At 45.9% G+C, this 26,205-nt stretch overlaps 1 protein-coding gene across 2 annotated transcripts in view; it reads left to right on the top strand.

Annotated features, from left to right (window-relative positions):
- LOC119394264 (protein spaetzle 4) overlaps positions 1 to 26,205 on the top strand; it is a 64,036-nt gene that overhangs the window by 16,132 nt on the left and 21,699 nt on the right. For both annotated transcript variants that reach the window (XM_049415330.1, XM_037661550.2), the window contains exons 2-3: positions 18,920 to 19,068; positions 23,789 to 24,235. In XM_049415330.1, the coding sequence (XP_049271287.1) occupies positions 18,920 to 19,068; positions 23,789 to 24,235 (596 nt within the window). The remainder of the gene's footprint in view (positions 1 to 18,919; positions 19,069 to 23,788; positions 24,236 to 26,205) is intronic.

The following is a 26,205-nucleotide window of genomic DNA, read 5'->3' as shown; positions in this document are numbered from 1 at the left end:
GTCTCTCATAATCATATCGTGGTTTTGGGACGTTAAACCCCAGATATTATTAGAAGGGTATACGAGCCGTTTGCTGATGCCTGCCGTGATAGTGCGCGCGCCAGCGATCGCGACCGCGCCCTTATAATCAAAGTTCAAAGTTGCTGCTCGAGTGACACAGCCTGCATGAGGCTTTGGGCACATTCTTCTTGCACTGATAACGATGTTTCCTAATTTTTACTAAACTTCAAAGGGCACATGGAGTTCACGCTACTGCCACCCTGTTGCTGGCCCGATTTTTTCATTTCTTTTTCATACTACTATGAAATGGAAGGCAGACGCTTCGATGCAAGTATGGTAACATACAAGTCACGTTACTTGTACAGAATGCCCCATGGCCATGTGAATGCGATGGCGTGAAGAGATTTCGTCCACACTTTTCAGCCAGCCAATACTTTCTACAACACTCTAAAGAGAGAGAGAGAGAGAGAGATATTTATTATGACAGAAAAGCATAGAGGTCATCCTGAATCAATTTTCTGACCTGCTACTCAGCGTTAGAAAAGGTTAGGTGCTTTAAAATAGAGGAGAGAGGTGATGTTAATGATGAGGATGATGGTGGCGATGAAACAAAACCTTGAATGTCCAAAGCATATTTACAGTCTCTTGTCTGGTGCCCTCCCGCACAAAAACTTGTTCAGAGCTTTGAGAATATTGCGCTAGGAAGCTTGGGCAGATTCATTTGACACACGCTGTTTAACTTCAGCTCTTTGAGTCAAAAGGCTGACTTGTTCATTGCATCAGGTAAGCTCGGTGACTGACAACCACCCTATATTCTGTCCGCAAAAAAAAACAAACAAAAAAAACAGTGTTTTGAATACTGTAATTCAAACGCAGCTGTATTGCCTTTAGCGAGTACAACTGCTTCTGCAAGAGTGCACGTTAATAAATATATAAGCATGGACATCCGCACGACGGATGTGTGAAAATTCCCTGTTCGACCAAGCCACTGTTTTGTACAGACGCAGGGATATACCCTGTCTAGAGAAATCATGGAAGCGTACCACATAAAAACGAACGAATGCAAGTGCATAAGCCGGCCGTCTATCTCCCTCTATGACAACGAGATAGCACTGCTGGACTTCTGGTCAACAGGAAAAGTACTTACACGTGTTACAGCACGTCTTGCCATGCGGTAACACAATGAACCAGTGCCAACTAGCCCAGTTCACTGTACTCCTGTGAAAGTTTATAGACCGACACGCACAATCACGTTGCCTGACGCGTACAACAGTCTCTCGCTTGCGCCATGGCCGACACTCACGGTCACCGCCAGATGTCTCTGAAAAGTCGTGAAATTTACAGAGGAGAAGAGAAGAAATAGTAGAGAAGGAAAGGTAGAAGGATAGCGGTAGCTCACGATTGTGGCATAGCAATGTGCATAAAACAAGCAATACACAAAGGTGTCGACTTTGTAGTTTGTTTGCATGTACTCTAAGAACGCTAAAAATGGGCGCGTGCTTGTATAGTAATACTCACTTAAGGATAGCGGGATTTCTTCAGCGCCCTGCTGGTATTTTAGACTAAACACCTCAGCTTTACATGTGTTTTTTTTTCTCTCTCTCTGAAACGCTTTCATGAGGCGTGTTAGAGCACTAGCGAGACATTATTGTGCGAGGCAGCGCCTTACATAAACCCGACTAAACGAAATTTCGCTCGTTGAACATTTCTCACAACTGACAGTTTAGGTTCTCTAAATTATTAGTTGTACTGTTTGTCAGAAGAATGGATGGATATCTATAAGCTTTCGCGGTATTGGTATATACCAGGCCCACAGCCAGAGGGGGGGGGGGGGGCTAGGCGCCCCCCCCTCTAAATTTTGGTGACGTAAGTGTTCTTACCAAAAATAAATAATTAAAATAGGTGTTTTTTTCAGATAGTTAAGGTTTTCAGCAAGTGCCCCCCCCCCCCCTCGAAAACAATTCCTGGCTATGGGCCTGGTATATACCATCTCGTCTAAAGGCGTGAATTGCGATATGGTCCCGGAAACTCGTACTGGAGTTATAGGAGTGTGACTGCGTGCAACATGAAGGAATAAAAAAAATAGGCGTGTTCTCTTCGCTCCATACATTAGTAGCAACACCGAAGACTGCAAGAAGCACCAGTTCACGCAGCAAGATGCTACAAGAAAACAATGTAGAAGCGAACGTGCGGAGGCCGGCCAACTCTCGCCTAAATAACGTGGGATTGCCGGAACAGGCCACCCGAAATTAACTCACCGCATCCAGCCGGCAGAATTCCCAGAAGGGAGTAGTGGGAGACTTGGCTCGCCAGCGAGGATCGGAAGACGCAACTATAGCGCTCCTGGACCAGGCGCAGCAGGCCGCTCAAGCCAGTGGAGCATTTTGCATTTTTCCTCGATAAACGTGTTGATATATATATATATATATATACATAGTTGTCCTTGCAGCGGTTACGCTTGCGAGGCGATGACGGCAGCCCGCTGAAACGCGCGAAACGCGGGCCCTAGCTACATGACGCAGCAAGCGGTCAGGGGGAGAAGATCTGCCCTGGAAAGCGAGCAAGGGGCGGCTCTTTCGGGGAATTCCTGCCCCTGCGTGTGAGAAGATCTTCGCCGTGTGTCCTTGACACAGTGACGCGCCCAAGTGGGGAGGTCGGTGCGGAGCGCGAGTGGGACAGCTTGGCCAGAAAGGAACCGACGCCGGCGAGGCCGGTTTCCTGCACGCTACCACGTGCACGCTCGCTCAACTCTTTCGTGCTTGATCGCAAAGAAGGGAGGTTAACGGCCGGTCGACGCGCCATCCCGACACTTTGCGGCTCGCCTAAGTTCGTGACGACGGTTGTTTCATTTATTTGCGCAACCCTCTAGACGTGCAGCTATCATTGCTGGATTGAGGTTGCCGCTCGCTTCCGTAAAGGTGAGGCGGCACTGCCGATGCAATACATAGCAATGAACCCCCACAACCCCCATTTTTGCCCGAGTCAATTATGCAGACAAAAAGATCATCGAGGAACCTGGTGCACTGGCGTAGCCAGTGGGGCGGGGGGGGGGGGGGGAGGGCTCGAATTTAATTTTGCATCAGCTTATATACACGCACATATAGAAACATACGAACGAACATACATAAAGAGTGGTTGAACCACCCCCCCCCCCCCACACACACACACACGCACGAAAAAAATTTCTAGCTACTCTGCTGACCTGGTGCATAACTTAACTAGAGGAAAACTCCCACTACCTTACATTAAACTACAAAAAGAGAAATAAGGAAAGAAAGAGAAAAAGAAAGAATGACTGAATGAACACTGCTGGCTACTTGGAGTTTCTCTACGCAACGTTAGCACATGCCATTCCTTTAGAAAAGCATCAAACTCTGACAATAGGTTAAGATTCATGGTTCTGGGTAGCGCAAGGGACCAGCACAAAGAACGATGACAACGCATGCTAACTATCAACTGGAAGTTCAGCGCCGTGTTGCCGCCTTTGTCGTTGCACAAACACAAACCATGAACCGACGTTTTGCTAACAGTGTAGTTAGCTGTATATGGGAAAACCTTGATTGGGCGTCTGTAGCGCCAGTCAGTGCTCAAGCTGCAGACTTTAAATAGGTGAATTGGACAAGCAAACGATATTATCTACTAAATCAACCAATAACCTTCATTTGTCGAGAGAAGGGGGAACAATTTCGAGCTGCGAATACTATTTCACTGTCCGACTGTTGGCCAGGGAAATTTATCGAAGTAGCGGCGGAGGGCGACCTGACGTTAACTCCTCTATAGCCTTCTATTCCTTGCCATAATAAAAGGAAGTAATGAAAAATATAGTTAATTACGAGTGATAATATGGACCCAAAGACGTGGGTAAGTTATCTTTTAACGCGATAGCATTAAAGAGGTCGTTCCGCAGAAATTCCGGTGTCGGCGTCGGTGTCGGCATCGTTGGTTGTGAGCGAAAAATCATCATCTTGTATAAAATAATAATAAAAAAATCATAGGTTCGAGTGATAAGTAGGTGTTCTACCACAGAGCCACTCCATTGCTTTAAAATGCACTGAAATTAACTTTAATGCTTCACAAACATACGCGTCCTGTGTACAGATGTCACAGTACGAGATGTAATATCGTAGTAAAACGGGGTACAAGCGTATATTGCCATCGGGCGTCACACCATGTGAACTGCACAACGAGTTGGTGGTTTTAAAGCCGGCCACCCATTACAAAAGGCACACACATAACTGCGCGTATTCCCTTACGAACACGTAGTGGGTGCATCGCAACTTCGAAAAAGTATCACGCGCTTAATTTCACTTCCCATATACGCTAGTGCTCCGTTTCACTGCGATATTACATCTCATGCTGTGACTCCTGTACGCTGGATGCTTATGTTTGTGAAGCATTAAAGTTAATTTCAGTGCAGTTCTAAGCAATGAAGTGGCTCTGTGGTAGAACACCTGCTTGCCTCACTTGAACGTAAGATTTTGTTATTAGTTATTTTATACAAGATGATGACTTTTCGCTCACAACCAACGATGCCGACACCGACTCCGACACCGGAATTTCTGCGGAACGAGCTCTTTAACGATATCGCGTTAAAATCAGTGAGCCGCCACCGGCTGGAACGTATTGGTGCATGCACTAGGAAAAAGAACGCGGTGCAATGTTTCTGGCAGGTAACAACAATGGTATACTTAAAAAAGTTCAAACGTTTAAATCCACTTAAGTAACGTTTGAAAAAAAGCCGCGCGTCATTAAAACATTTGGACAATGTATGCATACTTCTTCGCTGCAAGCCATATGTGACATTATAAAATACATAATGGGCAAGGCTGTAAAAGTGTCCACTCCTCTAATGGCGAATACCCAGTTACCACCACGGTTCTTTTGTCGCATTGTCGAGAGCGCTGAGGTCTGGAGAATTGTAAGGGAGTAATCGTTTCATCATGGAGCGTGTTTCAGTTCTATCAACCCGGACATTTTTCATGCACTTCTAGGTATCCAAGTATCCTTTAGTACCGAATTCATTGATGTTTTACCATAGGAAGAATATGTTGTTCTGCAATGTCGACAGCCAGAAATTACTTGGAGTATTTCCCAATCACACATTCAATTATTAGAAAGGCTGGCTTGGAGCGGCAAACTATCGCCGATATCTGTATCGCATGGCCTTTCAGATCGAAGCAAATTCAGTTGTTTCATAGGTATTTAGACCCAGTGCGATACCTCTGACTGACGCTAATACTAGGTATAACCGTGGTGGCAGCTGAGCGTGAATTCTACCGTACATGCAGACTCACCTATTACTGCCGTATTTTCTAACTATATGCCTGAACATAGGCTGCTAAATATCTTTGGCGGGATCACTGATATTTTCTGAATTTTCTTAATATAAAGAGTCCCAACAGGCTTTGAAGACAACCACACAGGCTCGTCTAAAACACACGGAGAAAAGGAGCATCGTGGCATCGCTATCGATGATTCGTGGCTTTCGAGAATGTTTTGAATGAATCGACGAGACAGTCTGGGAGACGCCAATATACAATAGAGAATTAGCAAGCACAGGTGCTTTGTGCATGCTCGGGCACCCCGCGTTATGCCTCGACATCTGACACGGCTTCATTGCAAAATGCGAAGAATGAACGCGCATTTTTGAGGTCTCTGTTCAGTCATTGTCTCTTGTTGATGTCTTCTAAGCAGAAATGATTTCCTTATGCCTCCTGCACCGCTTCAACTTCTCTAGGTAACTTAAGAGCTCTAGCGCTAGCTTTGTCACCCCCGTATTGGCACAAATATAGTAAAAAAAAAGAAAAAGAAGAAGGGAGATAAAGCACGTAAAGTAAGTCTCGAGCAAGGAATCCCTGTACCTCCTGTGTTTCGTTTGCTATTACGACGAGCTTTAGTGCATAACTGTTCTCTCTTCGCTCCAGACTCACTTACTGTGCACGCATGCGCATGCGCGTGGGAGGAGCTCCAGCATCGTAGGATTCCAAAACAATAGAATTGGCGCCCTATAAAACGAAAAGTGAAAGCTTTGCTGATTAACTGCAGCACTACAGTTAAGGAAACAGAACAGTTGGATGATATGGTCTTTGAGCATAATCCAGATATTGTTATGTTTCCACAGACGCTATTAAGGGATGAGATTATTGATAGCGAATTAGCATCTAAGGCTATAACGTGGAAAAGACGACGAGTCGCCATATATTTTAAGAGCTCAGCACATCGCCTAAAATGTCTGAGTTTGAGGGAGTATGAAGTGTGTTGGGCTATGTATTAAAACTCTTAGGTGCATATCGGCGGCCCACCTCATACACGTTTGCTTTAGAGAGGCTCAATGACTGCATGCATTGTCATCTGAGATCAAAAGGACAGGTTAATTTTCTAGATGGCTTCAACCTGCTGAACGTAATTTGTTGGACCTCTCCCCCGCGTTTCTCGCAAACAATTGAAAATGAAATGTAAAACGTTGGGCTCACTTTCTTTGTCATGCAGATTGCTGTTGCTATGAAAATAAAAAAAAAAGCTCGCCATCAATTTCTGCCTTTATGTTTTACGTGGGGACATCGATAAGAAGGCCTCCTGCTACTGCATGTACTGTACTAAATGGTACAGGATATTCCACCTAACTCGTGCCAAGTTTTTAAGAAATCCACAAATGTGTTACATGAACACAACCAACTTAGTATTGTTCACTGTCATCTTCAGCAACTCAGAATATTTTGACTACAATGTTGCATAATTAATTAACAGTAATTAATCTGAGAAGTTGTAAAGAAATCATATAAACAAAGAATATTGAACGAAGAAGACATAGAGTCTATTGATCAATATCCAAATAATTTGTTGCTGTGAAGATGGCTACTGTGGTTTTTGTTTTATTTTGTAGGTCCGGAAAGAAAGCGCGCGACATTTGAGTAAAATTACACGTCTCTATGTGCGCGCGCTTGGTTGACTTTAGTGACCTCAAACATGCTACAATGCTGGACGCAGATCGAAGGGCAAAGACGCAGTTTGAGAAATGGAGAAGGAAGGAATACAATGATATTACAGAGCTTTAGAATTGAGTGCCCACACATTCGATTCTTTGGGTTTGTTCGGTTTGCTTAGGCGCATAGTAGCTGTTTTCAGAATAGGGTTTGCCCTCCATAAGACCATGCGCAAGGGTATCGCGCTCGGATCTTCAAGAGATCAACGGAAAGGAACTTTGAAAGCGGCTTTTGGTACGCGGGCTATTGTGGACAAATAGAGGCCGGAGAACAAACCCACAGAGCGGTTGGCGCTTGTTTCAACTGCATATGCGTCATACGTAAGATGCATACGTAAGCGCAGGCTACTGCGTACGCGAAGCCCTGGGATGCTATGCAGGATGGCCCGAGCTTCTCGGTAACACGAGTTTGCTCCGAGCTCGCACTACGGCGGTCATGGCATTGGTCATGGTAGGAAGATAGTGCGGCGCGCGTGATAGCAGCGTTGAAGAAACGGCTGCAAGAACGAGCATGGCGTCACAAACGCATATGCGGCATTTGCGGTGGTTTTCAAATGAACACCGCGTGCGCATGCGTAAGCGCCGCCACTCAGTCAACATTTCTACAGTGCAGCGACGTCAGCGTGATTGTCGCGCTATCTTTTTGCCAACTGAACATCGCGCCTCCCACAGGCGTGTTCGTGGGCGTTTGTCCTTTTTCGGGCGAGTTCTTTCGTTCCACATGCAGCATGGAAATTTCCACTCTGGAAGGCAACAAGGGCGCAGGCGCAGCACTCTCGTGCAGCTCATTTCGCTTCTCTCGAGCATTAGAGATAAATAAATGGACAGGTTACTGCTACTTACATTACACGTCTGAAGATTTTTCTGCAGTAATGAATTAGTAGAAACAATCTCTCCAGAAACATGTAAATAGTAACATTTCTCGCCACAAATGCCACCAGGGGCACTTGCTTCATGGCTGTGAGTGGTACGTCGTGGGCGTGGTGAAATTGAATGCAAGACACCGCAGCCACGTGATGATATAACCTTTAGTACTTCGTGCGTGTGTGCATAGTCTGTGCGAGTAAGCTCACAGGTGAACCGTGCCGCTCACTGGCGTTGTGGCGTGAGCACTGCTCTTCGGCAAGAGCAAATGCGGTGGGCAGACAAGATCTTCGCTGCTGGAGTTTGTCACTCAAACTGATTGACACGCGAACTCGGGTACAAACGCGTTGATTTTGAAAAGGCCCCAGTTCAACTCGTCACTGTTATAGAGCCGGAGTGCCTGTCAAGCGTTTCATCTGGTGAACTCTCAGCAGCACCTTCTTTGCATATAAAATAATTTGGTTAGCTTGCACTACTAGTGCAAGGCTGGGGCCATCGGTGGAGCTTGTGATCACATAGGTTCTTCCAGCTTTTTACGTGTCTTCTCTGCTCAGTGTGCTCGGTCTGCTTCGGAGTGAAGACCACGTCAGTTCGGTCTCAATTTTGATGGTATTACTGCGCTAGGTCTTAATTAACATGACATTAAATAGTTCTGTCTTAATTGGAAATGTTTTCCAATTAATGTCGTGTTTTCCAAACACGACATTATTGCCCCATGTTTAAATAGCAAGGTATTAAACAGTATGGTTCTAATTAGCATAATCGTAATTAGCACGATTTTAATTAGAATGACATTTATGAGTAAGGTTCTAATTAGCTTGTCTATCTTTACGTGTTCCTAATTAGCGTCTTGTTAATTAGCATGATCTCAATTAGCTCAGTCTTAGCTTCACACGGCCTCATTAGCATGGTTTTGATAAGATGTGGCTTAATTACCTCGGTCTTCGCATGACATGGCTTAATTAACTTCATCATATATAGCATCTCCTGACTTGATTAGCTAGGTATACCACCCAGCCAATTAGCTAATCAGCCGGGCGCACGTGCTAGGGGAGTAAGCAGATTATGAATAAGAGGACGAAGAGGGCGCGCGCCGCTAGAATGTACAGGCCGTCATGATGATTACACACGTGGCCTCGGGGATTAGCTCCGGCCGCGGTGTTGTAAGGCGCTAGGCTGGAGCTAATCTCAGAGCCCATGTGCTGATTATTCTAAAGGATACCTAATGCAGATATTACACGCCTGAAAAGAAATTTAAAGAACCCGTACCTATAAAACATATCGTTAGTAAAAGTTTCTGACACTTTTCTTGCATGCGTGCACTTCTGCACTCAGTGGAACGACAAACAAGTCAAAGAAGAAGCCTCTGATTTGAAGACACCACCCAACTTTGTCGACCGCCCTTGACGTGACGCTGCGTTCCATCGTAACCAATGGAACGCAGCGCGCGCTGAGGAATGGAATTTACCTCTTTGTACTATTGGCTCGTTCTAAAGGGGGTGTCGCCTGAGCTCGGAAAGATTCCGAGTTTCGCCATACTCGGGCCATGCTGCATAGCCCCCCTGGGTACCCTATATAGATATCAGCTTGCAGTTTAGACGTGATCATTACATCTGGTATACGTTATACGCAATTGGACCATGTGATGCGTGATAAACAGCACATGACTATTCTTGAAGCTCTGGCAGGGTTCTTGCTGCCAATACGTTTGTACGTGTAAGCTTTATTGGCATATGGCGATATATTGGAGACACATGGTGTGACCGCCACTTACCATTGGGCTTGCGGCCTGTTCGTGCCTTCTGTCTGCGTTAAGCATCGACCTTTACTTGGCAACATACCTGAGAGTGCTAATACATACCACTCCTCGCAAGCGTCTCGCCACGCGTTACTCTTCAAAGCTCGTGCATTTTCTTAAAAGGACCGACAATTGATTTTTCTCGTCACAGTTTTTTACGGCGCGACAGGAAGCTCACCCTTCGTAGCGTTTGTAGCTGCAGTGGTTTATCCGAAAAGCACGTAGTTATTTTATAAGCAGTATTTTTCGATCTGAAGGGCTCCAAACACGCATGCAGGCATGCTCCAGCAACGCTGAGAATTGATAACGATGCCGCTAGCCCTTGTGAAAGCTGTCCTTGTTCCGCTTTCGCAGGAGTTACTGTAACTATGCTTAACTACCTTTATTTTGAGCTTTCCAACCATTTTTGAAAATGGCAAGCTGTTACAATGAGATGTGTGGCTTTATACACCTTCCCGCCCTTACAAAAATATTTGGTAACATTAAGTTGACGGTCTAAAGACAGTTGTTACTAGAACCTACCAACAATCAAAAGAGTGTCTACCAACTGTCTTTAGACGTCTGTACCAACAATCAATCAACGCTATGGCTGCAATTGGCCACCAACTTTGAACAGACTCATGTTCATAGGTTGTCTGGTGACCTCGTAGTAACGCCCTATCAACAATGTTCAACAGACACCCTATCACTGTGAGCAAAAAAAAGCCGAGATGGGAGTAAATGGACTTGTCCTCTACCGCACGCCCCTATGGGGGTTTTATATACTCCGTCCAGGGGAGTAAAAAATTTACCCCCTTTAAGGACGGAGGTTTTGGATGGACTGAGGGGAGTATTTGTTTACATCCATAGGGGAGCTTTTCGCTGTCGCACCATGCGCCAGAGAATCTTTAATTAAATTGGCATCGAAACACGCAAACTCGATCACACGTACACAAACATGCACACAACATTCGCAAAGTAATACAACACTCACACTGACAGCCGCTCGCCACCCGCTCTTCACAACCAAACTTTGGTCACCGAGTATATATAGGCACCACATCTTGACCTCCAATGTAGCTCAGATGGGACACTTCTTTTCCGTGTAATTAAGCAACAAACATTCATGGCGTACGTGTAAATTTGCGGTGGGCTTATAGATACCACTGAGGCACACCTATCTTTTACTAAAAATCCGCCTAACATTCAACGACTTTTTTCATTAGCGAATTTTGAGGTCAGTAAGAAGGAGGCCTTGAGACGGTCTACATAAAATAGTCTTTATACAAAAGTAAGAAGGAGGTCTTCAGACGGTCTACGTAAAATAGTCTTTATACAAAAGTAAGAAGCAGGCCTTCAGACGGTCTACATAAAATAGTCTTTATACAAAAGTAAGAAGGAGGTCTTTAGACGGTCTACATAAAATGGTCTTTATACAAAAGTAAGAAGCAGGCCTTCAGACGGTCTACATAAAATAGTCTTTATACAAAAGTAAGAAGGAGGTCTTTAGATGGTCTACATAAAATAGTCTTTATACAAAAGTAAGAAGGAGGTCTTTAGACGGTCTATTGACAAATGTTACTAGATCGCATATGTTATTAGACGGTCACCAATGTCAACAGATGGTTACTAGGTGGTCTACTCAATGTTACTAGCCATTTTTGTAAGGGCGGTATTTGTGCAGCGTTGTGTGCGCCTGCGCCCAAGGTTGCCTGCGCCTGTGTCATGGATGGCTTGTCCTGGCGTCGTTACTCTCTCGATACACGAGCCAAGCCAAGTAATCGAAAACGTAACTGTGCATATGCACGGCCGCATCGAGTAGCAGCGCGCGTCATTTCTGAGGCGAAATGTAGGTAGAAAAAGTATGTTGCTCCAAAATCTTAGCGACCTGGAAACTGCGTGCACGGTTGCATGAGCCCGCTGAAAAGTTGCTCAAGACGCGCTGACGAGCATGGGATCATTACGTCACACGAAGGCAGCGCCACTTTAATGCATACTACTAACGCAGGCCTATATGTACATTATTATGGAGTAATACTTTTTAACATAAAGAAACGAACAATATTTCAATACTAACAAAAAAATCGTCGACCGCGTACAGCAATCAATGGTCACGTGGCCGTCTTCATCGGATCATTCATGTTTTTGCCGCCAGAGGCGCCACAGGTCATTTTTCGCGACTTTCAATTAAGAAATAAAAAAGTCACAGTTTCGCCGCAAGGGCGAAGCAATGAATGCGATAGCAAGGAACTAATGCTATACGAAGTGAGGCTCGCCAATGGATACTCTCAGTTTGAACAGCGCTTCTGTTGCAAAGGCGGCCGAAGCAGCGTAGGAAACTAGCGTGCTTCAAGTGTCGAGCTGTGACACTTGATAGTTCGCGCTCATCTTCTGTTTGTTCGTTTAGCGGCGTCCCTGAGCTCGAGCGACATTCGTACGCGCCGTAACATGAGCGCGGACATCACGGTGAAAGCGTGAAACATTCCTCTACCCCTCGCCACGAGAAAACCGCGCGAGCAGACAGCGGAAGGGCAAGCTTCTCCCATGCGCAAATATAAGAAGAAGCGAGCGAGCTCGCCGACGACTTTTAAATGCGCCCGTCGGGCTCCTAGCGTCACCTCGCTGGTAATGAAGAAACGCTTATTATCGCCTGCTGTCTCCGAGTCCGTCCAGCGCTAAATGATGTGTATATAATGCTCGCCGTTAGCTACGTGGAGGATCTGCGTTTCGTGGCGTAGTGGATAGCGCCGCTCGCTGTGGAGCAAGAGGTCCCTGGTTCGATTCCGCGTTCGGAAGCATTTTTCTGAGTTATTTTTCTGTGGGGCCTTTATATATATATATACATACTTATACATATACGGTGCATGACGGCGGCGACGGCAAAATCCAGCCGAGACTGTCCATATAATTGCTATCGCAATAATATATAAATCCATCTCTCACGAAAAAAACAGGGTTGGTTTGAGCCAGTGCGACGGACAATCTTTATATCAGTGGAGTCAACTCATTTCATATTCTGGGCAGTTGTCGGTCCCTTTAATATATAATATATTTATAAGGTTTTGCGGGGCAAAACAACAATATGATTATGAGGCACGCCGTAATTGGGAACTCCAGATGAACTTTGACTCCCTAGGATCCTTTAACATGCACCTATATGTAAGTATACATGGGTGTTGTTGCATTTCGTCCCCATCGAAATGCGACCACCGTGGCCGGAAACCGAACCCGCGCCCTCGAGCATAGCAGCGCGAAACCCTACCTGCTAAGCTATCACAATGAGGCGCTCACTTTTTTTGTAGCTGGGCAAAGTTTCAAACCCAGAGCTACCATCAGGAAAACAAGTTTCAATATGCGTATTAAAAGTTCTGCAGATTCACCATTAAAGATACCGACTTAAGGGCATACGTAAAGATTGGCTAACTATTGCTAATTAGCTGTGGAAAGATATTGGGAAAATGCATTGGTAAAGATGAATGACAGGCGCGATGCAATTCTGAGGGCGGAAGTTTGTCATTCTTAGGCTGTAACCGACTATATATATATATATATATAGTCTGTTCGATAGCTCCGTTTCAGCGCGAGTTTCGGTCTGTGGAGTTTGGACATCCGTGTCGTGTCTGTGACTGTATGCGGTTTAAATCGAACCTCTCTGCGCTGAGAATCAACGTGGAAACAACCCAGCGCCACCTAGCTAAAGCCTAGCAGCTACCTGGAAGCAACCTAGAAACAACCTTCATCACCTAGCTAAAGCCTATAAACAAGCTAGAAACAACGAGATTAGTCTTCAGGATCGTCCAGTTCCGCTGCTTTAAGGCTTGCGCGGCTTAGTGCTTAGTGCAAGCCTCGACAATTATTTTTATGCGACTCCTATGCCTGACAGCGTGATTTCTGATGACTCTGGGTTTAACTTGTTTTTTAAACTTGATGCTAACAAGTCTGCACCATGTAGATTACATAACAAAACACTTTTTTTATTTTCTTTTTGCTGCTCCGCGAAGCGGTCGTGCGACGCTTGTTGGTCACTTGATCCAAGAATCATTATACGTTACCCGATGGATAAAGGACTGTCAGGTCTCCGGCTCAATGCAGGACACAAAAGTTTAGTGTAATATATAGGCCGATTAAATAAATGAATGTCTACGCTCTGCAAAAATGTGAAGCATAGAACGTCTAAACATATAGTCTGTTTTTTTTTATTGCGACGTAGACCTGCCCTTAAGGCATAACATTTTGTACGTATATGTGTGTTAGATGTGGGCGGTAAGACCGGTGTTCTGTATGAAGTGGAGCAGTGCTTTTTGGAATCTGTTATGTGTCTGGCGGTTATAGCTGGTGATGCCACTGTAGCGAAGACCGGCTTGAGGGACGTGACGGGAGCATTCCGACTGTAACCCTTGGCATGTTCATATAAAATGATATGCATATTCTTGCATCACTGGAACAGAGCAATGCGGACACGCAGCACCTAGTGGTAAATGCGACCAACTTCGCGTTGAGAGGGCAGCCGGTGTAAGGGCCACCCCGGTCGAAAGCCTCCTAAGCATGACTTTATCCGCCCAAGTAAGGTGAAGGGGGAGGTAGCAGACACACGGTGGGATAAGAGCGCGTGTATCCTGCCGGATGGATGGATGGCTTTGTTGAAAGTCCTGAGGTGCGCGATTCAGAGCACAGCCGGCCGCTCCCACGTAGGGACAGTTCTGCCGGAGAAAAGTTCTACGGGCTCGGAGTCTGTAGAGGGGTTGAGGTATACAAGGGGAATGGATGGAAGATCTCTATTAGGAGGGCAGTGTGGCTGCTGGTTAGCAACAATATTGTGAGGGTTCGCAGCACGGCCTTGAATCCAGTGTACCCTGACGCAAGTAGCTGCATTACGATTCATGGTGTGAATCGCCTCGCAGATTTCCATCACCTTGTGAACTTTGTTGAGTTCCTGAATAGCCACTAAAGAATTAGTGAATATGTCTACTTGGTTGATTGTAGGCAGCTTAGAGGTGGCACCTTGCTCAGCGTAATGAAGGGCTTGAAGCTCCATTACTAGATGACTGGCGTCCGTACATAAATAACGCTGGTGACCACTGATGAAATTGTGTGTAGTACTCAGGAATGATCTCCTCCCGCCGTCTTGTAGGAGAGCAGCATCTCTATAGACTGTGCAGGTATTAGCGCATGATGCTTCAATGATAGTCCGTTCGTCAACAATACCTGCTGTATCGCTACGTCGTAACTTCGTTCGCTTATTGGTTGTTACGGGGGTGAATTAACAGGAAGGCATTGGATCGGGCGGATTGTCAATGCGAGAACCGCGTTTAAAGTGAGCATGCAACGCAGCAACAGCCTGAGCAAGTTGCTTTTTTATTGCACGTGCTTTTTCTCTTGGTGAAATTAGCCCTACAATTATATTGAGCTGGACATGTTCCTGTAAAGTTAGTATCGGAATGATGCGGCGTAGCGCTGTTATTGTGCGCATTTCATCACTCTTAATGGTCTCCAACAGCCAGATGTGCCAATCTCAACGATTGAAAGTGCGTCTGGTATAGAATTCTTGTCTGCAAAACTGCGCGTGCGAGCCGTCGAGCTACGTCATCACGAGCTCCAACTGCTTTTAATGGAATGCGACGAATAAGTTGAAGCGTTTTTGCGGAATTCTGTCTGACTTTACGGAGCCAGTGCGCACCACTACCGGACCGGTGAATAACACGACCCAGTACGCGGACCTCAGAAGCCTCAAGAATTGTCACTGAGCCATATGTAAATGTAGAAGGTCACTACGTGATCTTTTTGCGTCCTGCCTTGTTGGCCACCATAACATAGCTTGATTTTTGGGCGGCAATGTCCCACCCTGCGTGCCGAGCATAGTTTGCAGTGCATAAAATGGCTTCCTGAAGTTGAGCTTATCAGAGACATCTTTACGCACAGACCACACAGTCACATCATCAGCGTATATTATAAACTTCACGTCTGGAATCCGGTGTAGTTGCCAAGCTAGAGATATTAGAGCAACGTTAAACAGAAGAGGAGCCAAAACGGAACCTTGCAAGACGCCACTGTTCGACATGAAGCAACCTTCTTGCTTTCCATCTACACCTATCGCAAAGGTGTTATTATGAAGAAGTGAGTAGATTAATCTTACGACCCGCGGCGGAAGTCGCAGCTCGATGAGGTTGGGAATTATGACTTCATGGTCTATATTATCTTAAGCTTTCTTGAAAAGCGTATAGTGTTAAGCGTTATGTAGTACGGTATTCGGCGACGCCTCAAAGGCAGTAAACGTACAAAACTAAACAACAATAAAACAATGCTATGCTCAGAGATTTTAGAAAGGCACCTGATAAAGGTGCCTGCAACAAGATTCTTCGTAGCGAGAAAGAACCAGTTTGGATTAGAGCGTATGGATTAGATCGCAGATTCCTATGAACTGCGTTATTTTGTTGCTTTGTATGCGAACAACATCACCGCAAGATGTGTTTCGTCCGTCTGTTATTTTTAATAATTACTGGTTTCGTTAACAATACGTCTGTTAATATAAATGTTGGTGCCATGACTCGAATATGTACGCAACAAAAAATATTTTTTGTATCGAGGTTGAAACTGAATAAAACATCGTCTTTTTAGAATGATAAAGTGATCTGAAAAATCTTAGATGAAGATGAAATATAAACAATAACTGTGTACAGGGTCGACCACATCTAAGGTGAACACCCCATTAGTATTCAATCCGCTAGAACTAGAACGCTCACTCCACGAAGGAAATGTACGTTATATGATGTAATGTCATGGTGTCCGTAAACACCGTTGAATAACACATTTCCGAATCATGTGTTAAACATCAGCTTGCATGAGGTCCTGAACGCTAATGAGGCGCTCCCCTTAGATGTGGACGACCCTGTACATAAGGAGAACGTTTAAAAAAATGAAGCCCTTAATTCCAGCGATGACGTTCATAAAATTTACTTATCACAAGTTACGAACTAGAAATGTCTCGATTTGTGGAATAATAATAATTTCCTTGGCCTAAATCATATCGATGTGGTGGCGTCTCAATGTCTACGTCAACTATTTCCTTCCTGTGGTCCGTGATGCTTGCCTTAAAGGATCTCTCCATTCTCCCTTTACGTCTATCCTATGCCAACTCCTAGATCGCCTGCAATTATATTACGGAATCCGCTTGCTCAGACCTAAGTTAGGGAACAATAAAAAAGTTCCGAAGAAGGCACTGAATTTTATTTATCGCTCGCACCGCGGAACACCAATCGTTCAGTTACTTAAATGAAGTCAGTTTCCATGCATCCACTGCGCAAGAGATTACCTCTCTTGCCCAAATTGCTTCTTTCTGTTAGTGAGAGGGCGCTGTAACATAGATACCTCTAGAACATGGCCATATTCCGCGGTTATTGTGTACTTGAGTTACTAGTTAGTGTTTACATTTATGACTGCTAAGGATGGAAAAATATCTCAGCAACGAAGTCATAACGCAGAGTGCGCTGCCGCTATTTGAGAAGCATATAACTCTAATGTGTGTTCGTACTGTTTTAACGGCCTTCTTTTTTTGTAATTGTGACCTACCGTGTATTTACTTTGTGCACGTGGCAAAATATTCATTCACCCTGCTCTGATCTTGACGAGAGAGGACAGTATTAATAGATAAACGAATAAATAGAATAAACATAAAGAATTCGCTTTCACCGTAAAGAAAAGTGTCGCGACGATGTACTTACAACATATGGTCCAGGGTGACTGAAAACGCAGCGTTTATGAGCACCAGATTTGTTAACGACAAGTCTTTCGTTTGAAGTGCTTTCAATGGCGCTGTATTTATTCTTTTCTTTCTCATTAAATGGCAGTAATGTGGACAAACAAAGTGGAGGATCGACGTGTTCAGTGGGAGCCGCACTTGTGATATTATGTATATGTCTGTCACCATTTAAATAAAGCGGATGACCGAATCGTATTGAATTTTGAACAGATTTTTTTTTAGTTTTTGCGACTAGGTTGCGAGGAATAACAGGCAACTAATGCTGCAATTAGCACCTTGAGGCGAACCTGGCCACTTCATACACAGGGTAATCTATTCGTGATATGGGAAAAGTTGGTCATAACTACAGTGTACTAGAACACTGTAGCCAGAACTAATCTCACCACTGTTGTCGACAGTAATTCGATTTAGCACTAAAACCGTGTACATATATGCATGAGGCAATTATTGGAGCAAGGCTGCAATACTTTCCACGCACTTCCCTCTGGACACGTTGCGCCATCTCGGGGCGATGTCCAGATTTCAACCCGTGGCATAGTTAACACGTGCGATGCGCCGGTATGTTTGAACGCTGGAAAAGTACCCTTTTGCTCATACTCCATTACCCACGTTGGCGTAAAAAAAGGTCATTGAAGAAAAGCATGTACTTGATGTATTTGGAGCCTCTGATATTGAGTTCTCCCACAGACATGCTTGCTTGACAGTGGAAAATTATCCTGAAACCAATCTATATTACCATGCTACTGTGATTACTTTTAGGTTCATAGGTTTATTTTTACTATATATTATTTTTTATTCTGGTTATTGCGTTCATTCTTTTATACTCAAGCCCCCCCCCCTCACACACACACAAAAGAACAAAGGAACTTGTAATTTACAACTGTCATTTTACAACTTCCCTCCTCCTTGATCGTTTTCCTTAACCGTCCGATTCATGGCCGGTTCCTCGCAGTGGGTATATGAGTTACGGTCATCTACGACGGCCACAACAATTCAGTGCACATGCTCTCTAAAGTGTTCACGTGAGATTAGTTCATTGAAAGCCAAACATACCCAGTGCGTTCGTGGTGCAGCTCGCTACAGCGTCGGACTTCTGTGATTGGGAAATACCATGTGACGTGGGCTCGACTCTGCCCAGCGCAGGTAAAGGTTTTATGGCTGTCGTTTGTATTCAGGAAGCTGGGCAAAACAGCTAGATACCCAGATGGCGGCGGAAAAAAAAAGAAATAAAAGATCGTAAGGTCGCTGAAGAATGCTTGTCCCGTTAAAACAAAAGGCTTAATCCATCACAAGCCCTAGCGGCCGCTCACCTAACCACTTGCTTCATTGCTTCGCAAGTGCACGCAGGTCCTGTGCATCTGCCACAAGCAGCTGTCTAAAGTAGGTCCACCCGCATTACAGAGCGCCCCGCTCCAATTAGAAGAGTGTGCTGCGCTTTAGATCGGCTGACTGAGCCCACGATTCTTCGCAGTATATAGAATGTGACCATTATACTGTACGATCTATATTTCATCTCCGTCGCTTTATGTCCCGAACGTAGTGGCAGCAGGAGCAGCGGGGCGGCCGGACCGGCGGAGCGGCCGAGGCACAGAGCTGCGGGCCGCGCATCTCGGCACGCTTCCTGCTCGACATCCCGTGTGACATGACGCGCAGCGCCTTCTGCAACGTCGCCGGCAGCTCCTATCCGTGGTGCGTATACAAAGCTGCTGCGGCAACGCCTGTGTCTTTTGCAGTTGTGACGTGTGTTTAACGTTTTGGCTGAGGGGCCGTGCATCGTTGCACTGAAATGTACGCGTTCTCTTTAAGGGTGCGCTATCTTCTTAGAGTCCTTCCCTGTTATCTTGCCTCCCTCCTTCCTGTTATATAACGCAGGAACCGATTTCGCACGCGTGCACCGTTTTCAAGAAAAACGGCACCTGTTAGACCTATCAGGCGAAAGTGGTTATTTTGGTTAAGTCGCCTGGTTGTGCGCCGTCAAATGACCATCAACACCTTCCCATACTTTACTGGCATGCTCTCTCCAACCAATGACATATTTACTCTTACACTGATTGCTTTGTAAGTTCGTTAAGGTCAGGAGAAACGCAACACCACTCAAGAAATACAACCCATCCCTGCTCAGGCAGATACTACAAATGCAGTTCAGACTAAAAGGTTCTTAGGCACCTTTGAATTCAATGATTCAAAAATGCTTTTGCTAGATTTAAAATCTCACCTATAAAAACATCACTCGCTTCCTAACGCGCGGCATCGGTAAATCTTTTCTTTGGGTAAATCTTATTGGCCCGAATAACGGTGCTCATGCACTGTACAGTACGCTGACGGTGCTACAGTTGTGCAATCCGAAAGAGGAAGCTAAAGTGAGGATGGCAGCAGGGAGGTTAGGTGGCTACCCTGCGCATCGTTCAGGCGCCAGTTAACCTTGTACTTCGACATATTAGTTTCACTACGTTTCTCGCATCTGCAGAATCATGCCAAGCGCACAGCTGCAGAAAGTATGAGGAATTTCCTCTTCTTCGGGGAGTTCTGTCAAGTTTAGAGAATGTGAACTCCACGCAAAAAATTTCTTAAAGAACAGAGCGTACAGAACTAAAGAATTTCACGTGTGGTATACTTGGGAAGTACCTATTGAGCCACTTCATAAGATGCCCGATGTAAGCATTGTAGAAAAAAAATGAACAAACTGAATCTGTCATTTGACGATATACGTACACCGAGAGTCCACCAAACACCTGGCCGTCTACTTTCGAACTCGCGTTACTCAGTCTGCCTATATTATTTAAACTTATAGCTAGCCTCTAACAAGAATTGTTTCATGTTGCCTGCGCGACATGCTTATAATATTATTTTCATCAGCTTTTGATGCCTATTGTGACGCGAACAATTGAGCCCGTATTACTTGACGGAGCTATGCTCAGAAAATAATCACTAAAAGGTGTTCAAGCCCTGAGTGCAACTGTAAAGGCGAGAACAAAAAAAAAATTTAGTATGAGCTCCGAACAAGCAAAATTTTACCGCATTCGCTACATCTTCCATCGTAATTATTGTTTACCAACCTATCACTCACCAATTTGCAGAATGAGACGCGACGTAGCACGGTGAGGTAATTTTTTTTTAAGTTCCGTGCTAAACCTTTCGCGGTTACCTGTAGGCATGGCCCTGCACTTCTCCAGTAAAAGGACTGAAATGTGTTGTTTAGGCGTAGTGAACGGTATGTGCCAGAGTTTTTCTGAAGCCCTAGCTGAAATTGTATTCTAATACTACAGGTATGCGGATGGGGCGAATCGGTCGATGTGATCATGCACCAGCGTCAAGCTGAAAAGCACTTATTCGGCCTTGTACATTTGCTGTTAACGCACGGAATCAGCAAAAGACGGGGCTACATAGAAAGCAAGCCCATCGCTGTCTTCGCTCTGTACGACCGTTTATTCATGCTGTGTTAGCAATCACTAGCTGGAAGCGTCCCTACATAGCGCAACGAACGAGCAGTGCCAACGAACACATCAAAAGGGCGTTATTGAGCTCGGATGAACAGCGAACCTTAAGAAACTCCAGCGACCATGAGCACTGGCACTACGCCTTTTATGCGCATGACTTAACTCTAACGCAGCTGGCAATCTTTCGCACTGTAGTTAAAGCGCACCAGGAACGCTTTTCAAGTCGAAAACAGAATATTGAAACAGGCCGTTTCAAGTCACTTCCAAGCCTTGTGATCTCCAGAGCACCAACCGTGTGCGACTGAGGTACTTACAGAACTGAACCCGCTCCTACAATGTATCAGCGCAAACTCCAGCGTGGTGGTGAGTGATAGAACCTTAATGAGGCATCATCATGTGTTCACTGTCACGCTCTTGTTGACGCCTACCCTTATTGGTAGTACTGTCCTTAATTGCATGAAAACATGAATACTTAATAGATCAAATTAAGCCCAAGATTTCACCCCGTCCATCCCCCTTCTGACGTAAGTTAGTTTGTTCCCTGAGACCAGTGAGCATTTGGGAGATGAGTGTTTCGGTCCTGAAAATTTTAAATGCGAAGCATTTCTTAGCGAACCTTTGGCACTTTGAGCGTTTCTATCTATCTATCTATCTATCTATCTAGCCGCCTACGTCTGGGTGCTCTCATGATCGCCTCCTTAACTTGGTGTGGACCAAAATTGGCGTGGGAGGGTAGGAGGATTTGACGAATATGGCTGTCGGGTCATGACATGAATACGGTGAAAATCCTGTCGCGTACGTCGTCAAACCCTTTCCTCCAGACACGTGTGGCACATACCCGTTTACCACAGGCCGTGGTGTACGGGTATGCGCCACAGGTGATTGACAGTTGATATCTACCCAGGAACGGCGAGAACAGACATTGGTAATTTAAATGGGAGAGCGTAACGAAAGACCGACATCGGTGACGTTGACCGACGAATGCAAACAATAAATATCAGGATCCCAGCAGGAATCGAACCCAAGCATTCTGCGTTGCAGTCAGGTATTCTACCACAGAGCCACGCCACGTCTTGAAACTGCTTTGCAAGAACACCATATGCAGGCGTATTGTCGGTGCGACGTGAATTGTGGTTGCGGTGCTGGCTGCCTAATTTTACAAGAAAGCAATAAACACCACATATGTACTCCTGCGACACAGGCGTCATTCAGATTAACGGCTGTGGTTCCAGTGTTGGTTCCGCTTTTATAGCTGTCTTATAAATATAATATTGTATTACTATGATTGAGCAAGCTATATTGAAGCATTGCTCGACCCCGGAGGAATACATTAACGAATGTTACGTATGATATTCACATGATTGCACCATAAAGTGCACCTTGTTTCAATAATACTGACGTATGTACTCTAACGTGAGTGCTGACGTTAGGTCACACCATAACTTACCCTTTAAACGCCAGTGTTGCTGAAGTGCTTGATAAGCCAGCGATGTGCACACGAATAATACACTTAGAAAAACACGTCGATCCACCTCGTAACACTTGGCTCAAAGCCATAAAATACAGCATAGAAGTATTGGCTGACTGCTTCGCATGAAACCGACTCCCACAATGCATGGGATCTGCCGAATTTTTTTTAATGGAGAGCTGCTGTGTGAATGGTGACCAGTACGAGTGGGGTGGCAGGAAGATGTGGAACGGATGGAGAGCAGCCTGTTGCGAACGGGTTCAAACGATTCTTATTCGTGGCTCTTCATCCTGTTGCCATTCCTATCGCGGTGGATGTCAGACCATGTCACACTTGATAAGTGGACCCCGAGAGATCAATTGCTGTCAGCTTTTAGGAGTCTCGTATCCTCTCCCCCTTCACATTCTCATGCTCCTACGCCTACATTTCGTATTTTATTCTAAAAGATCGATGTCACTCGCATTTATATCATTAAGAAAGAAAGAAACGATGTTTCCTTAAAGCTGATTTAACGTTCGCACATGGCCGGCAAGGCATAAGACGCTGCGGATAATTTAATTAACCGATACGCGAAACAAATAAGTGTGATTGGTGCCTTGGCGGAATCACTCTAACGCCCGACTCTAAGGGAGGCGACATTCCAGTCCCAGTGCCTTCAGAAAACATTTACTTGTGAAGTCACGCACGTAGTTTTAAACTGAGAACTTTGAACCTGATGAGTGCTTTTGTGTGCTTCGTAGGTTCTCGTGAAACATGTACTTCGATAGAAGCCGTATTTCTATATTAAATAACACAGTGGTTTAGTGGACAGCGTAGAGCACAGTCCTCTTCAGTAGCACCTAAAGGGGCCCTGCAACACTTTTTCAGCATGTTCAGAAGACGCTGCCGATCGGTTGTCGAGGCTCCTAAGAACACGTGAGCCAAACAATATAGCGCAGCACGCTGCCTGGAACTTATAATTAATTCTCAAAGTCCGCTAGAAATCGCTCGCTCTTCTCTCGATAAATGATGCAGTAAACACAAATTATCCCGCCATAAACTCGAAGTCCACGGCTATTGGCTGATTTGAGCACCGTGAGCCCATAGTTTCCGCGGCCGCCGCGAGATGCCTTCGCGTGCCCGCGCTCACGCTCGCGATCATACTGAAAGTAGAGTGTACTACTGAAAGTAAGCCGCGCATTTGAAGAAAAAGAAGTGTTCAAGGTCATGACACGCGCTGACGAACGGACGCATCTTCTTGCCCGCTTGTCATTCTACCCCCCCCCCCCCCTTTCCTTCGTAGCTTTCAGCGCGCTTGCTGGTGCAAAAAGAGAGAGAAAGCGCGTAAAGCGTGCGACGCATTCTTGTAATTCCGCTCGTAGTTGGCAGATTCTAAATTTTTTTTTTGTGGCAGCCGATTCGTGAGGCAATAAACTCTTTTATTGAAGCCATTCTACGGTTACTTGGAAAAGGGTTGCAGGACCCTATTGCCTTCCTTGGCACTGACAACTACTGACATGCGCAGGCACGCGGTGCGCCGCTACATCTTCGAAAACCAAGGCCTGGTGCGGCGCATGTACGGCGACCAGCGACACAGCGTGATTGTAGGCAGCGAGATAGAGGCGCGCAGGATGCGGTACGACGACGTGCGATTCCACGAGCCGGAGAGCCCCGTGCCGGCGGTGCATCGTACCCGGGGTCGGGCTGCTTACCGGGTGCGGCCCAACAGCCGCTACGCAAACCTACTAAAGACCTCGCCCTTGGCTGACGGCGAGAAGGCGCGCCCACCGCCGCCTCCTCCACCTCCGCCGCCACCGTCTCTGCGGCCGCCCGCACACGCCGATGTGACCGCGGGTATGGCGACCACCACAGCTGCCACGAGCCCAGCGACGACCGCGGACGCGACGGGTGACAGTCCGGTGACGACAGCACCGGCCCTTCTCGATGGCGACTCAGATGGCTACAGACCTGGGTGAGTGCGTGAGCACTGCAATACGGCATGAAGTGAGTGAATGGCCACAAAGACGTCAATAAGGTAGTTTATCCTGTTCATGCATCCACGAGAACAGGGGTCTCAAACACGCGGCCCGCGGCTCCACTCCGAGTAAAGTTTTGTGACTTCGCTATAGAGTACTCGCATTAATTTCTCGCCTTTTGCAATTAACAGCGCTTTCTTCGGGTAAGTTACAGAGACGGGACTGATCTCAAGCATTTTTCGTGAGGCACCCCATTTGGTCACTATGATTTCAAACATCACCCTGGAACGGAAACTCTATATTTCACAAGCGGCGTCCAGATTTCAGTCATTGTGGAAATGAGTATCGATATGTTTTTCGAAACCTGACCTCAAATCCCCGTCAGAAATGACCCATATATGGGATATTGGAAAGGCGTTCTGTCAAATGGGAACGGTAGGGGACTTTTTGTTCAAACTCTTACACCTTCCACCCCCCCCCCCCCCCTGCGCTCTCACCATCTTCACTGTCCCGGCCCTTGTGGTACTAATTTTTGTGACTTCGGTGCGTTTGCATTTCGCCCTCATCGAAATGCGGTCGCCGTGACGTGGAATCGAACCCTCAAGATTAGAAGCGTCACAGCATAGCTGCTGAGCTACCACGGCGGGTAAAAACTAAAAATGGTGCTGTATATTTGACTTTTGCATATGTCTTTACAAGGCCATAGTAGTTATTTCAGAAGCCACGGAAGTGGCTATTTCGCGCAAAGAAAACACAAGGGGAGGGATAAGGGGAGCGCAAACTTTCGACTGTTTATTCCAAATTTACTGCAGTAGTATATATATACGCAAACACATGCGCAGAAAGCGAGGCAAACAACGAACAGATAACGTTTTGTGCAATGCAATACAGAGGTATAGACATGCGCAAAAGGGCAGGCTCACAACAATCGGATACCATCTTAATCACAACCTGCGATGCAAGAACGTGCTCTCTGCCTGCGAAAGGAACAATGAAGTGGCACTAATGCATAATAAACCTCGTGCTTTTATGTGAAAAGCTTCCAACAGCTCCCGAGCAGTGGTGTCCCTGCTTCTCCCAAGAATCTGAATCTTGTGCAGATACGGCTCACACTTGTGGGAACTGCAGTGGGCCGGCAAATGTGCCCCATCTTTACCTTTTAGTGACAGCTCGTGTTCCCGCGCACGCTCATTCACGCATCTTCCCGTCTGGCCGACATATGTCTTGCCGCAGGAGAGCGGAAATTCGTAAACAACACCGGTGGCACATTTTGTGTATGAGTTTGCGTGCTTCTTGCCACAGCCACTTTTCTTGTTCCCGCCATTTAGAATACGCGGGCAAAGCTGAGATAGCTTCCGTGGCGCGGAAAAAACAATTCGCACGCCGTGCCTGTTTGCAACCTTCTTGAGGTTGTGTGAAATCCGGTGCATATACGGGACGACCTCAGGTCTCACCGTTCCTCGCTCTTGCTCAACCCCAGCACTGTGGTGTTCACATTTGAACTTCTGGAGGAGCGACTCGGCGACGGCGTTAATGAGCGTGCGAGGGAAACCAGCCAAGGTCAAGCGATCCAATTGGTTTTGAAAGCCCTTCTGCATGACGTGTGGGCACGACCTGGTTAGTGCAGACTCTAGACAGTGTTTGGCTATGGCCCTTTTCACGGTCTTGGAATGCGCCGACTCGAATGGCAGCAATTCTTTTTTAGACCTGGGCGAATAAAGCCAACAGGCGTGACGCTCCTGCAGGTTGATACTTAAATCCAGAAACTGCAAGGCACCATCGGTCGGCAACTCGTGCGTAAACACCAAACCCTTCCCGAGACGGCAAAAGGCCGCTAAAACATTGTTAACGATGGGCTGATATGAAGTGGTGGTTAGTTGCTCTAAAATGATCAAAAAGTCGTCAACATATCTAAAAACTTTCAAAACCTCCCCCCCTTTAAAATGTTGGTGCAAGGCACGGTCAT

This window comes from Rhipicephalus sanguineus, chromosome 1 (genome assembly GCF_013339695.2).
Source record: "Rhipicephalus sanguineus isolate Rsan-2018 chromosome 1, BIME_Rsan_1.4, whole genome shotgun sequence".
Classification (NCBI taxonomy): domain Eukaryota; kingdom Metazoa; phylum Arthropoda; class Arachnida; order Ixodida; family Ixodidae; genus Rhipicephalus; species Rhipicephalus sanguineus.
This window is presented reverse-complemented; position numbering and strand designations above follow the sequence as displayed.